We start from the raw sequence: 14,432 nt of genomic DNA, 5'->3' as shown, positions 1-14,432 counted from the left end.
AAAATATATTTAAAAAATAAAAAGACTTAAAGGCCGTGGAGAGGAGCCTGAGTTTTCTCCTGAGGGCACTGGGGAGCCACAGCAGGTTCTGAGCAGGGGTGGGACTGTGTCAGGTTTGTGCTTTAGCATGACCACTCTGACTGCCTGGCTGTCCTATTGGAGGGCAGAGGGGTGGGTGGAAGGGAGAGGGGCCCAACTGGGGTAGGAGATCCCAGAAAGGAGGGTCCTGGACCAGAGCAGGGACTGCGGGGAGAGGGAAGAGGAGCCAGATTGTAGAAATCCGGAGGAAAATGCCTGGACCAGCCTGCTGTCCTGGAGCTTCAGGGCTCACCCACCCCCACCACCAGGGGGCAGTCAAGGGTACAGGTTTGAATATCTTGGCTTCTCCCAGGACAGGGAGGTTTGCACCTCCATTTAGAGGTGGGGTTAGAACTATCTGTGGGGTCCCAGATGAGAGCCCTTCTGCTCTCCTGCCCCCATCCCGGCCTTTCAGGCTCCTGGAGCCCCCACCCCACCAGCACAAGATTATGTCAACACAGCCCCGCTGCTTCTGGCCAGGACAATATTTGCCCTCTGGATCTGGGGAGGTTGCTATGGAGATGTGCTGCAGGGGGAGGTGAAGGTGGGGTGGGGGGAGCGCTGGCGCGCGCGCGCGCACACACACACTCACACACCGTCCGGAAGCGGACGAGGGGAGCTGGGCTTCTTGCCTCATCTTTGAGTGATGGTGTCTGAGGTCTGAGAGAGTTTACCCACCCCCATCTATCTGTGTTCCAAGTCTCTCTCTCTCTCTCTCTCTCTCTCTCTCTCTCTCTCTCTCTCTCTCTCTCTCTCTCGCCCTCCCTTCCTCCTTCCCTCCCTGGATAATACCTATCTCTCAGGTCTCTTACTCTATCCTTTACTCTCTCTCTCTCTGGGTCTCCATGTCTCTGTCTCTCTGGGTTTCATGTCTCCACGTCTCTGTTTCTCTTTGGATCTGTGTCTCTGTCTGTCTCAGACGCCGTGCTGCACTGTGTTTCTCTAGGCCCCTGTCTCCGGACCTCTGCGTTCCTGTCTTTCTCTGGCTTGTGTGAGTGTGGGTATCCCTGTCTCTCCAACACTGTCGCTCTGTCTCGGCCTCTCTCTGGTTCCGCATGCTTGTGAGTATGTCTCTCTCAGCCGGTCTCTCTATTGCTGTCTCTCATTCTCTGTATCTCTGTCTTTCTGTGTGTGTGTGGTGTGTGTGTGTGTGTGTGTGTGTGTGTGTGTGTGTGTGTGTGTGTCTGTCTCAGGCCTCCTCTCAGCAATCCTGAATCTCAGGGGGCTGGCTCAGGCGCCCGTTTCTGGCCTCAGTCCCCATGGGGCATGCCCTCTCCCCATCCCTCTCTGCCTCATTTCTCCTGCACCATCTGCTGGCACCCCAGGCCCCGGCCTGCTCCCACAGGCTCTGCTTGGCTGGGCAGCCCCATGGGGGAGGCACAGGCCCTCCGGCTGCCTCCCCACCACTGCGCCCTGAAGTGGGGGCACTGCCTGGTCACTGCTGGGGTGGGGAGAGAGGCCAACAGCCTGGAAACCCAGGGCCAGGGGCAATGGAGGGAGAGAAACAGACAGACAGGCACCAGCAAGAAGATGAGGGAAAGGGGAAAGTTTAAAGACTGGCTGGAAGAGCTGATCCAGAGAACACGAGGGAGCAAGAGAAATAAGCAGAGGAGCAGAATGAAACCAGAGGGAGGAAAAGGAAAAGGACAGCCCAGCCCTGGCCAGTTTGGCCCAGTGGATAGAGCGTAGGCCTGGGGACTGAAGGGTCCCGGGTTCGATTCTGGCCAAGGGCACATGCCTGGGTTGCGGGCTTGATCCCCAGTAGGGAGCGTGCAGGGGGCAGCCAATCAATGATTCTCTCTCATTGATGTTTCTATCTCTCTCTCCCTCTTCCTTCCTCTCTGAAATCAATAAAGAAATAAAATAAATTTTAAAAAGACAGCCCAGCAAGCAAGAGAAGACAGACAACTGAGGGTGGGCTTGGAAAAGAGGAGAAAGGAGGATTCGAACCAAAGAGGGGGGGGGGGTGGCAGGGAAAGATGGACAGCAGAGAAGGGGGGGGGGAGGGGGAGCCTGCATGGCTGTTTCTCTGCCTGCAGGTTTCAGAAGCCCTGAGCATGGAATTGGAGAGGGCCCATGTGGCTACCCCTGTGGCCCTGCTGTCCCCTCCTGATCCCAGGAGACTGCAGAGGACCCCAGGGGGGTTGAGATGGGCAGGGGGGCAGTCAGGACCCAGGCATCTCCCCTCCTGCCAGACATGGGCCCCTCCCTGTGCCCTGTTCTGTCCTGTGTTCTCACAGCGGCTGAGGGAGGGCTGTGGGGCTCGGAGCCAGCTTCAGGCTCGTCCCCACAGCTCCTGCCTTGGCCATCTTTCCTCAGGCCCCACCTTTCAGGCTCTCTCTCCCTCCACCCTCCCCATCTTCACCTCTCTATGTCTCCATCATTCAGCTTGTATCTCTTCTGTCTCTCTCCCTCTCTTAGTCCCTGTTCTCTCTCCCCTGATTTCTCTTTCTCTCTGTTTCAATTTCTTTTCTTTATTCTTACTTTTTAATCCTTACTTTTTTCATTGAGTTTTAGAGAAAGTAGAGGGGAGGTAGGAGGGAAAGAGAGAGAGAGAGAGAGAGAGAGATTAATGTGAGAGAGACACATCAATTGGCTACCTCCACATGCACCTGGACCAGGACGGGAATAAACTTGCAACCCAGGTACATGCCCTTGACTGGGAATCAAACCAGAGACCCTTCGATTCTCGGGCTGATGCTCTAACCATTGAGCAAATGGGCCAGGGCTCCATTTCTTTTCTGCCGGCCTCTCTCGGTCATTCTCTTTGTCGTGGTCACTCTCATCGCTGCTTCTTCCTGTCTCTGTTCTGTCTTGAGCTTTGGTTTCTTTTCCTATTTCTCTCACCACCTCAATTCCTCTCCACTGCTTCCCCTCCCTCCTGGTTTCTCCCTCCATTCCAGCCTCCCCCCACCTTCCCAGCTCTAGCAGAGAGACCCCCCCCCACTAGGCCCTCCAGGGGCCAAGGAGAGATTCCCTCCCAACCCCAGCCTCTCCTGAGGTGCTGGCCCATCTCAGACCCCTTTTCCTCCCCACCCCGTGGACTGAGCCTTTCCCAGGACCCGGAGGGCGCCAGGAATGTGGGGCAGAGAGCAGGGAGGCCAGCTGGAGGCCAGGAAGTCAGGACCCCCCCTCCCCACGCTACTCCTCTCCCCCAAACTTGTCTTCTTTTCCTTCCGGCCTCTGGTGCTGGACCTCACGCCACCCCTTATTCCCTGACTCTATTGGGGCCTCTGAGCCTCAGTTTCTCCTCTGCAAAATGGGCAGACTTGCCTCTGACCCACTTACCTCATAGGTCCCAGGGGAGTGTGGACTCTGAATGTTAATAGTGTGATTAATGTGCATGAGTTGGTAATTAGCATTAAAGGGGGATGAGCGTGCGGAGAGCTGGGACTCTGTTTCTAAGGCTTCAACCCAGGTATGTGCCCTTGACCGAGAATGGAACTTATGACCCTTGGGTGCCTGGGCGGGTGCTCTAACCACTGAGCCCACCAGCCAAGGCATTAGGATTGTTCATGTTTAAGGAAGAGACTGAAAGTGGAGATTTTCCGTTGAGGGGGTCAGTGGTGATTGTGAGCATGAGACCGGCTGAGGCTGTGGGCTCATGTGTGATTGTGAGGTGATGGTGTGTGACCCTGTGTGGGGGTGAGGCTGTGGAGGAGAGAACTGTGTATCTGTACAACCATGGCACTGGCTGTGACTGTGAGGGTGACAGTGTGATGATGCGACGTTGGGAGCCTGTGAGAGTGTGTGCCTCGGGCGGTTGGGAATGTGTGTTGTTGGGGTGTGGCTGTGGACCCTGTCGGTGATTATGTGAAGTGTGAAATGATGTACGAGAGTGTTAATGGGTCTGGCTGTGTAACACTGTGAGAGACCTTCAGATTGTGTCATTAAAGGGTTATATGACCGTGTGAGGAGCCACATAACTGTGCATTTATTTTATTTTATTTTTTTATTTTTATTTTTTAAACATATTTTATTGATTTTTTACAGAGAGGAAGAGAGAGGGATAGAAAGTTAGAAACATCGATGAGAGAGAAACATCGATCAGCTGCCTCCTGCACGCCCCCCACTGGGGATGTGCCCGCAACCCAGGTACATGCCCTTGACAGGAATCGAACCTGGGACCCTTCAGTCTGCAGGCCGACGCTCTATCCACTGAGACAAACCGGCTAGGGCTATTTTATTTTTTTAATATGTTTTATTGATTTTAGAGAGAGAGGAAGGGAGAGGAAGAGAGGGCTAGAAACATCAATGATGAGAGAGAACCATTGATCAGTGGCCTCCTACGCAGCCCCTACTGGGGATTGAACCCGCAACCTGGGCATGTGCCCTGACCCGGAATCGAACCTGTGACCTCCTGGTTCATAGGTCGACGCTCAACCACTGAGCGACACTGGCCAGGCTGTGCATTTATTTAATCAACAATCATTCTTCGAGCCTCTGTGCTCTCTGCCCACACCTGTGCTGAGTGATGCTGGGGACCCAGAGACGCCTGGCCCCGCCTGCATGGGGGCACACAGGCCAGGGGGAGACAGATGGTGTTTGTGACGTGACCTAGTGAGCGTGTGAGTGTGTGAGTGACACAGTGTCACTGGGACTGTGGGTAGTGGTGGCTGTGTCACTGTGAGTGCAGGCGTCCATGCCCGAGGATGTGTGCCCGTGTGTCCTGTGGGTGTGGACCAGGCTCTGGGTGTGACTGTAGATTGTACAGCTGAATGAGCATGAGGAACACGCTCTGTGAAGAACAGCATGTGACATTGTGTGCTGAGCCCGTGTCTCGGTTAATGGGACTGTGTGCGACACTGCGTGTGACTGCGTGACTGCCTGAGTCTGTGGGTGATGAGAGATTGCACTGCGGGGGGGGGGGGTGACTGCTCCCCCATGTGACCTGGAGTGACTGTGATGCTCACAGGCCAGGGCCTCTGCTCCCCTGGAGCCCCCCCTTCCTGTTCCCTGGCCCCGCCCCTCCCACCACCGCAGGCTGTCACCTCCTCCAGAGCTCGGGAGGCAGTGGAGGCAGCAGCAGAGGCAGCAGCAGGACAGGTGAGGGCTCCCCTGCCCCCCTGGCCCCTCAACTCTGCGGGTCCCTCTCTCTGTGTTTCTGAGCCTTTGTCATTCTCTGTCTCTGTGGCCACAGTCTCTAACCTCCTCTCGGTGTCTTATCTTTGTCCCACGACTCTACCTAACCTCTAATAGCCCTGTACCTCTATCTCCTCTAGCCCACATTTTGTCTCTCTGCCTTGTGGTCTCTGGTCTCTTGCTGCGCCTCTCCTAGCTGTCTCCGTTTCTCTCTCTCTATTTCTGCCTCATGCACCTCTGACCCGTGTCTGTGGTCTGGTCTGAGGTCCTCCCTGCCTCTCCTTTCCCTCCATGGTGCTGCGTGGGGGGTGTTCAGAGTGAGAGACAGATTTCCAGGCAGGTGGCCCCTGCAGACCTAAGCCCAGGGTCTGACGCCTCTCTAGTCCCTAAGGAGGGCATGTCCCATGGATTCCGGGCTTTGTCCTCCGCGGGATAAGTTCTATAAGGTCCGGTTTTTATCCCCGATTTGGATTTGAAAACCCTTTGGGCTCTGAGAGTGGGAACTCCGAGGGCCATCTGCAGCTCCGTGCCCTCCGCTCCAAGGCGGTCGGTCCCCAGGTTCACTCCAGTCTCCACGTCTAGACTCCGGGTGACATGAGCACTTCCGCCGCGCGCAGCTCTAGGGCAACCACGCCCTCAGCAAACACCGCCTCCCCTCCCCTCCGCGGCTCCCGCAACAGCTGGGGGTGGGCCCGGGGATCACTGGTCGGACCCCAGCCTCGTCCCCTTCTCACGGATCTCCCCACCCACAAATCATCACGTGTGGGGCGGGGGGATGGGGGGCGCTGTCTCGGAGTCCGCGTGGATCATCCCGGGGAGCCCGGCGGCGGTGAGGCTGGGGCTGGGGGCGGAAGGCGGAGGCTCCTGACCCTGTCCTCGGACCCTCCAGGCCGGCTACCCCCCACCCCCGGGCCCCGCCGCCCTCACCATGCCGACCCGTGCGCCCCGGAGGCTGCTGCTGCTGCTCTGGCTGTGGGGGCCGCTGCTGCCGAGGGCGGAGGTGAGGACCGGGAGCCGCCGGAGGTGAAGGCTCGGAGGGAGGTCTGGGACGGTTAAGTAGCCCCCGCTGCAGAGGTGTTGAGACGGCCCCACTAGCGCAGATTCGAGTTTTGATGGTTGTTTCCAGTCCGTCTTCTTTCCCTCGCACATCTTCCTGTTGATTTCCAGCCACCACGTCCCCCAATTTTCCTGAAGGTTTTCGGTCCCCCCCAAGCAACTCCCCTGGAGGTTTCTAGGCTCCCCTCGAGAGTTAGAAGAGGTTTCTCGGCCACCCAAGACTCCTGGGCAAACAGGACAGCCCCTCCAGGTCCCTCGAGGGTCTCTGGCCCACACGCACCAGGCTGCCTGGGAGCGGGGGTCGGTGGGGGCGTCCTCCCTTCTCTCTCTCCGTAGACGGGCTCTGAGCGGCAGACGGCGCGGGAGCTGTACCAGCGCTGGGAGCGCTACCGCAGGGAGTGCCAGGGGACCCTGCAGGCCGCGGAGCCCCCGGCAGGTGTGACTGGGGAGGAGGCGGGCTGGGCCCCCCAGGAGGGGTGGGCTGGGGGGACGGTAAGGGCTGCGGTTGAGCGGGGTGGGCTAGGACCAGGGGCTGGGCCTGAAAGAGTTGTCCGGGGTAGATGTGGGCTTGGCCTCGGTGGGAAGGGCCTAGATCGGAGTGGGATGCTACTCGGATTCATGGGAGAAGTCTGGGAAGAAGCTTGAAATGGGCGGGGTCTTGGGCGGGGCTGCACTGTGTGGGTGGGGCCTGAAATGACAAGAAAGGGGGCGTGGCTTGGGTGGAGCCTAGAAAGGGCCTCGAGCAGTGGGAACCTCGTGCGGCTGGAACTTGCTTAGTGGGGAGCCCAGATTGGGGCTCGGGGGGATAGGCGGGCCTTGGGGTCTGATGGGCGGAGCTGCGGCGCAGCAGCGTTGGACCGCTCCAGGTGGGTGGGCCTAGGGCGGGGCTTGGGGGTGTGAGGAGGAGGGCTTTGGGCCGAGGGTGCAGTAGATCCCCCTATGCCACTCCAGGCCTCGCCTGTAATGGGTCCTTCGATATGTACGTCTGCTGGGACTACGCTGCACCCAACACCACTGCCCGTGCTTCCTGCCCCTGGTACCTGCCCTGGCACCGTCACGGTGAGGTGCCCCCTGGACTGTGGGCCTTTCTGGACACAAACAGCTCCTAACCCTTGCCCCAGACACCACTTCCCCCAAACTCACCTACACCCCATCTCCACTTGCCCCAGACACCACTTCCCCCAAACTCACCTACACCCCATCTCCTGCTCCTCTCTGTCCAGCTGGGTGTCTCCTCTGTCTGTCCAACCCTGGCTGCGTCACCCTGATCCTGGCTCTGTCACATAATGCCCCTTCTCTGTCTGATCTCTCTTAGGACTACGGGGTTTTTGTTTTCTCTCCTTTATCTGAGTCTGTCTCTGGGCATCCTGGTCTTCCAGTCCTAACTAGCTATGTGGTCCAGGGCAGTTTATTTAATTTCTTTATACCTCAACCCCCTCATCTGTAGAATGGGATTGATGATAGCACCAGCTTCAGAGCTAGTCTTATGAATATTAAATTAATACGTGTAAAATTCCATAGAAGGGCTCATCATCATCATCATCACATCGGCTCGCTCTCTCTGCCTTTCCTCCCAGCTGGTCCCATTTCAAGCTTCTTCCCAGACTTCTCCATCTCTTTCTCTGTGCCTCTCATCCCCTCCCTCGATTCCCCCCAGTGGCTGCAGGCTTTGTCCTCCGCCAGTGTGGCAGTGATGGCCAATGGGGACCTTGGAGAGACCATTCTCAGTGTGAGAACCCAGAGAAGAATGGGACCTTTCAGGTAAGAAGAGGCGAGGGATCCAGGTTGGATGTCCAGGGAGAGGTGAAAAGGCAGCAGCCTCAGACCGAGCCTGAAATCCCTTGTACTGTTCAGGGCTCTGGGTTCCAAGCGATAGAAATTCCAAGTAAACGTGCTTGATGCAGAAAAAAAAAAAAAAAAGCCTCTACTTCTGTGATTGAAACATACACGGCCACGCACAGCTTCAGTCAGAGCTGGATCTGGGTGCTCAAATAATGTTGGGGATCTCTCTTGCTCGCCATCGGGTGCCTGTGTTTTTCTGTGTGCTGGTCTCATCTTCTCTGTGGGGTGGAACAGGTTTGTTTTCTCTGTTAGCACCAGGCTCACATCCCACCAACCAAGCAACACTGTGGGGAGATGGAGCTTTGTTCTCAATAGTCGCCGCATCATGTCACAGGACTGACTCTTTTTAATATTTGTCTTTTTCTTTTAAAAATGTATTTTTATTGATTTCAGAAAAGAAGGGAGAGGGAGAGAGAGATAGAAACAAATGATGAGAGAGAGAACCATTGATTGGCTGCCTCCGGCAGGCCCCCTACTGGGGATCCAGCCTACAACCCGGGCATGTGACCTTGCCTGGAATCGAACCCAGGACCCTTTAGTCCGCAGGGCAATGCTCTATCCACTGAGCCAAACCAGCTAGGACTAAAATTTTTATTTTTCAATTACATTGTCATTCAATATTATTTTATACTAGTGGCCCGATGCACGAAATTCGTGCAAGGGGCTCGGCCCTCGCAGCCCCAAACTTTCAGGATTGACTCTCATTGCCCCGGTTTGGGTCCTCTGCCCACCCTGGACTAATCACTGTGTATGTGCGTAGGCGGCGGGGGTGGGAGGGGTGGGGGGAGGATGTTAGAATGCTCTGATTCACTGGTCACATGTTCAGCCTGGAGCAGAAGGGTGGAGATAGCCCCACTGAAATAAGGGAAGTTGGATCCCCAAGAGAAAATTGGGGTGCTTGGCAGGAACAAGGAGCAGATAGATGTCTGTCCAGCCCCTGTCTGACCCTGTCCTGCCCTGTACCCCCAGAACCAGAAGCTGATCTTGGAGCGGCTACAGGTCATGTACACTGTTGGCTACTCCCTGTCCCTGGCCGCGTTGCTGCTAGCCCTGCTCATCTTGAGTTCCTTCAGGTGGGACCCCCCAGCTGTGAGTGGCAGAGGCAGAGCTGGGCCTGTTTGCCCACTAAGATGGGGTGGTCAGGCTCCACCAGGAACAGGCACCCAAGGGTGGCTCCATGAGAAGAAGGGCTGGGAGGTGGTAAAAGGGGATCCATGTGGCCACGGACAGATCTCCATGGGTCCCCACTGCCTCCCAAATCCCCAGGCGGCTGCACTGCACTCGCAACTACATTCACATCAACCTGTTCACGTCTTTCATGCTCCGGGCAGCAGCCATCCTCACCCGAGACCGGCTGCTACCTCCACCGGGCCCCGCACCTGGGGACCAGGCCCCTGTCCTGTGGAACCAGGTGAGCATGGTCCCTCTTCCTCTCAAACTGGGATCCCACCTCCTCTAGTGGGCAGGAGGTTCCCACGCTACTCACTACCCACGGCACTAGCGACAGTTTCCTCTCTCTTGACCACACCAAATGCTTTTATTTATTTTTTTAAAAAATATATATTTTATTGATTTTTTTACAGAGAGGAAGGGAGAGGGATAGAGAGTTAGAAACATCGATGAGAGAGAAACATCGATCAGCTGCCTCCTGCACACCCCCCACTGGGGATGTGCCTGCAACCGAGGTACATGTCCTTGACGGGAATCGAACCTGGGACCCTTCAGTCCGCAGGCTGACACTCTGTCCACTGAGCCACACCAAATGCTTTTAGAGAGGGACTCCCAACATTGTTCCCTCCGTCATCTCCTTAGTTGGAATTTTCCATTCTCTTTCTTATATTACCAACCACTGGCCTTTCCCACCCCTGAGAGAGTCTTCTGCTGGAGGTGAGGAGGAGACAGGATGGGGGAAGCAGCTGGTGGGAGGATTTGGTAGGTACCAGGTTGTGAATGAGAAACAAGGTGAGCGAGACCTGAGGCTGGGAACAGAGGGGAGAAAAACTACCTGGTAGCAACGCGGGCCATGCCAATTGTTAGGAAATGGTTAGGAAGCATGGGGGTGGGAGGGGCCGCGCTGGTGGGAGAGGAGTGGTGAGATGGGAGAAACTTTTGGAGAGGTGGAGTAGTTAAGCATGGGGGTGGGAGAAGCCATGTTTGGGGCATCTTGAGGGGAAGTTTGATAGTGAGATGGAAGATACCAGTTGTTTAAGAGGTGAGAGTTCATATAGGGCGAGAGAAAACAAGCACAGGTACCACCCTTCGGTGATAGAGTGGGAGAATATTTGATGACAAGAGGTGGGGGTGAAAGGACGACCAGCTGGAGGAAAGCTTGGGGTACCCCCGCGCCCTGACTGCCCCCTCCCCCTGTCTGGCCACCCTCCAGGCTCTAGCCACCTGCAGAACGGCCCAGATCGTGACCCAGTACTGCGTGGGCGCCAACTACACGTGGCTGCTGGTGGAGGGCATCTACCTGCACAGCCTCCTGGTGCTCGTGGGAGGCTCCGAGGGGGGCCACTTCCGCGGCTACCTGCTCTTCGGCTGGGGTGAGCCCCGACCCTGTCCCCTGCCCAGCCTCGCGCTCCACCGCTCCCCGACTGCCCTGCTGGTCTGCTTCAGGGGTCTCTTCCTCTCTCTAGGCTTTTGCCTTCCCATCTCAGCGGGGGAATTCCGCGGGTCTTGGGCCAGGCGAGGCCCGTGCGCGTGCTGACAGCTGCGGCGGGGTGGGGGGCGGGGGTCGGGGTCTGCACAGGGGCCCCCGCGCTTTTCGTCATTCCCTGGGTGATCGTCAGGTACCTGTACGAGAACACGCAGTGAGTTGCGGGGGGGGTCTGGGCGGGGCCTGGGGAGGTGGGCGGGGTTTTGAGGCACCTGGGCGGGTGTGATGGAAGCGTGGGGTGGTCCTGATGGCACCTGGGGGCTTGGAGGGAACGTGGGTGGGGGCTAAAGGAATAGCAGCTTGGAAAGGTTGTGCTGGAGAACGACGGGAAGGGGCGGGGCCAGGGCAGGAGCAGGCGGGGCTCCAGAGGAATGTGGGTGTGGCATTAAGGAAGGCGGGCGGGAGGACCTGGCGAGTGAATGTGCGTGACCGGTGCTTCTAGCGGTTTTCAATCGCTTAGCTCTACAACCCCTACTCCAGGTGCTGGGAGCGGAACGAAGTCAAGGCCATTTGGTGGATCATACGCACCCCTATCCTCATGACCATTTTGGTACGGCCGGCCCCCACCCCCTCCAGGCCGTCCTCGGGGATTTCTCATCCTGGGGAGAGGGGTGCCACCCTGTTTCCCAGGATGGGATCGGACTGGCTCAGCCTCTATCTTTCCCCGCAGATTAATTTCTTCATCTTTCTCCGAATCCTTGGCATCCTCGTGTCCAAGCTGAGGACCCGGCAGATGCGTTGCCCGGACTACCGGCTAAGGTGGCGGAGGGCGGGGGAAAGAGGGAAGAGGGCCGGACGTGAGATGGGGACCCGGGCCACTGGACCACAGCTGCCCTCTACTCCCAGGCTGGCTCGCTCCACGCTGACGCTGGTGCCTCTGCTGGGCGTCCACGAGGTGGTGTTTGCTCCTGTGACAGAGGAACAAGCCCGGGGCCACCTGCGCTTCGCCAAGCTCGGCTTTGAGATCTTCCTCAGCTCCTTCCAGGTGCTCAGGCCGGGTGCCCGGGCTGCGCCCTTCCAGCTGGGGCCCTTCTCCCCAGAGAGGCAGAGGGGCTCTAGTCGTCCCTTGGCGCAGCCACTGAATTGAGTGTGCCTATGCGAGTTCATTCATTCTACACAGAATGCTGAGCTGGTGCAGTTCTCAGCTGAGGAAGAGGCAGGGACCAAGACAGGAGAGGGGAGGCCTCAGCAGTACTGCCTCCTGGTGAAGATCTGGGGCTTGGAGACTGGACAGGGCTGGGGCCAAAATCAGATCTGTCAGAGCGCGGGTGGCAAGAGAGATGCTCAAAACGCAAAATATATGAAGGCACTCACTCCAAAATTTAAGGATGGCCCTGCATGTGCTTGCCCTAAGCCTAGTCCCCACCCTGTTTTACCTGCTTGGGCCTCAGTTTTCTCATCTCTGAAGTGGGGACAGCACTTGTCTCACCTCACATGCCTGTTCATTTCATTAAATTCAGCACATTTATTGCATACACTTTTCCCAGCTCACTGTGGGGATATTGCCAAGAACCAAAATGGTCTCTACATTCTTGTTGGAGAGACGGATGCTGTACACACATGGTATATAAGTAAAATATACAGAATGGCAGATGGTAAGAAAACAGAGGTGAAGATTAGACAAAAGATAGAGTTACACGCAGGGCGTCAAGGAAGGCCTCCCTGAGAAGAAGATACTGGAGCAAAGACGGAAGAAGGTGAGGGAATGAGCGAGGCGAGTAAGAGACACCTCACCTGTAAGATCCCTGAGGTGGGAGCATCTGTTATGATGGAGGAGGGCTGGCAGGCCTGAAGCAGTGGGAGCAGTGGAGCAAGGGGGAGATAAGACGAGTAATATTTTACCAATAACACATATAAATAATTGACTTGTATTAATTTATCAAGTAACTTATTATTAATTATAAACATAAATGGATTTTATATTTTAATTTATATGTGAAACACAAATATAAAACTAACGATTAAAATTAATTTACCAATAATTTAGAATAATCATTAATAATTAAAAGTAAGAAAATATTAATAATTAATCATAATAAACTTGGTTTATTAATATTTACTAATGACCCTAACTGGTTTGGCTCAGTGGATAGAGCGTCGACCTGCAGACTCAAGGGTCCCAGGTTCGATTCCTGTGAAGGGCATGTACCTTGGTTGTGGGCACATCCCCAGTAGGGGGTGTGCAGGAGGCAGCTGATTGATGTTTCTCTCTCATCGATGTTTCTAACTCTCCCTCTCCCTTTTTCTCTATAAAAAAGATCAATAAAATATATTTAAAAATATTTACTAATGATTATATAATATTATATAATAATGTAAGATAAATCATAAGACTAAGTAAAAGGTTTAACACTATGTACCAGACACTACAGCTTCTTGCATACCAATATCTCAATTCTCACAACCACCATTGTATTACCCCATTTTCCAGATGAAGAAACTGAGGCCCAGAGGGGTTAAGCAGTTTTCCTAAGTGGGATTAGAAACTAGGGAAGCGGTTATTACATCCAGGGTCCTCTTTATTGCTCAGCAAACTGGGGAGGACAAGGGGGAGCAGGGAGCCGGGGAGGTGCCTGCAAAAGTCTAGAACCGGGATAGTGGCAGCCGAGGTAGCCTGGGGCCTGGCAAGCGCCCGAGCTCTTAAAGAGGGGTTCATAAGCCTGTCCCCAGTCCCTGACATAACGCCTTGTTTGACAGGGCTTGCTGGTCAGCTTCCTCTACTGTTTCATCAACAAGGAGGTAGGGAGAGCCCCGGCCGGCCGCCCGCGCCCTCTGGCGGCAGCACAGCGAATGGCGTGCCTGGCACCGACTCGGCGCTACCCGTTGCAGGTGCAGTCGGAGATCCGCCGAAGTTGGCACCGCTGTCGCCTACGCCGCAGCCTAGGAGAGGAGCCGCACCAGCCCTCACAGCGTGCCTCTCTGACCCTGCAGTTGGGCTCCGGACCCGGACAGGCCGCCACTGGCCGTGCCCTGTCCTCGGGGAACCTCCCAGGGCCTGGGGATGAGGCCAGCCGGGTCTTGGAAAGCTACTGCTAGGCAGAGGGATTCCTGTGATCATTCAGTTAGCATGCATTTATTGAGCGCCTACTGTGTACCAGGCCCCTTGTGGAGGGAGGGCGCTGGGGAAATGGGGTGGAAGGAAACAGAGAAAGGCCCCTGTCCTAGAGTTCAAAATTGAGTGGGGGAAACAGACTCTTAAGACAATACATCGTTATATATAGGCAGAAGAGTGGAATGGCTTATGAAGGAAAATTAGAAGGGGGTCTATGGTGGTCAGAGAGGGCATCTCTGAGGAGGTAACATTTAAGCCATACCTGCCAGAGGTGCAGGAGACAGCTTTGGGAAGAACTGGTAGGCAAGATTCTAGGCAGAAGGAACAGCATCTGCAGAGGCCCTGGGCAGGAAGGAACTTGGCCATGTCTTAGGAGCAGACAGGTGGCCTGCATGGCTGGAGCTGGGATGAGTCAGAGCCAAATGGAGAGAGAAGTGAGCAGGGGCAAATAGTTGGGATTTTATTCCAGGTGCATTGAAAACTCTTAGCAGAAGCATCTCATGAGCTAATGTGTGTGGGTGTTGTTGTTTTTTTTTTATTAATTTGAGAGAGAAACATCAATTTGCTGTTCCACATATTTATGCATTCACTGGTTGCTTCTTTTATTTAAACAAAATATGTTTTTATTGCTACTTTAGAGAGAGAGGAAGGGAGAGGGAGAGAGAA

At 55.5% G+C, this 14,432-nt stretch overlaps 1 protein-coding gene across 1 annotated transcript; it reads left to right on the top strand.

Annotated features, from left to right (window-relative positions):
- Positions 1-5,085: 5,085 nt before the first annotated feature.
- On the top strand, positions 5,086-13,750 carry GIPR (gastric inhibitory polypeptide receptor; the record flags this gene model as incomplete). The annotated part of the gene is made up of 14 exons (XM_080644190.1): positions 5,086-5,124; positions 6,050-6,160; positions 6,553-6,652; positions 7,168-7,275; positions 7,874-7,977; positions 9,028-9,131; positions 9,325-9,469; positions 10,442-10,601; positions 10,808-10,868; positions 11,195-11,264; positions 11,385-11,473; positions 11,561-11,699; positions 13,412-13,453; positions 13,544-13,750. The coding sequence occupies exons 2-14, from the start codon at positions 6,089-6,091 to the stop codon at positions 13,748-13,750; spliced, it is 1,401 nt and encodes a 466-aa protein (XP_080500316.1). The 5' UTR covers positions 5,086-5,124; positions 6,050-6,088.
- Between the last annotated feature and the right edge of the window lie 682 nt (positions 13,751-14,432).

This window comes from Plecotus auritus, assembly GCF_963455305.1.
Source record: "Plecotus auritus genome assembly, chromosome: 10".
Classification (NCBI taxonomy): domain Eukaryota; kingdom Metazoa; phylum Chordata; class Mammalia; order Chiroptera; family Vespertilionidae; genus Plecotus; species Plecotus auritus.
This window is presented reverse-complemented; position numbering and strand designations above follow the sequence as displayed.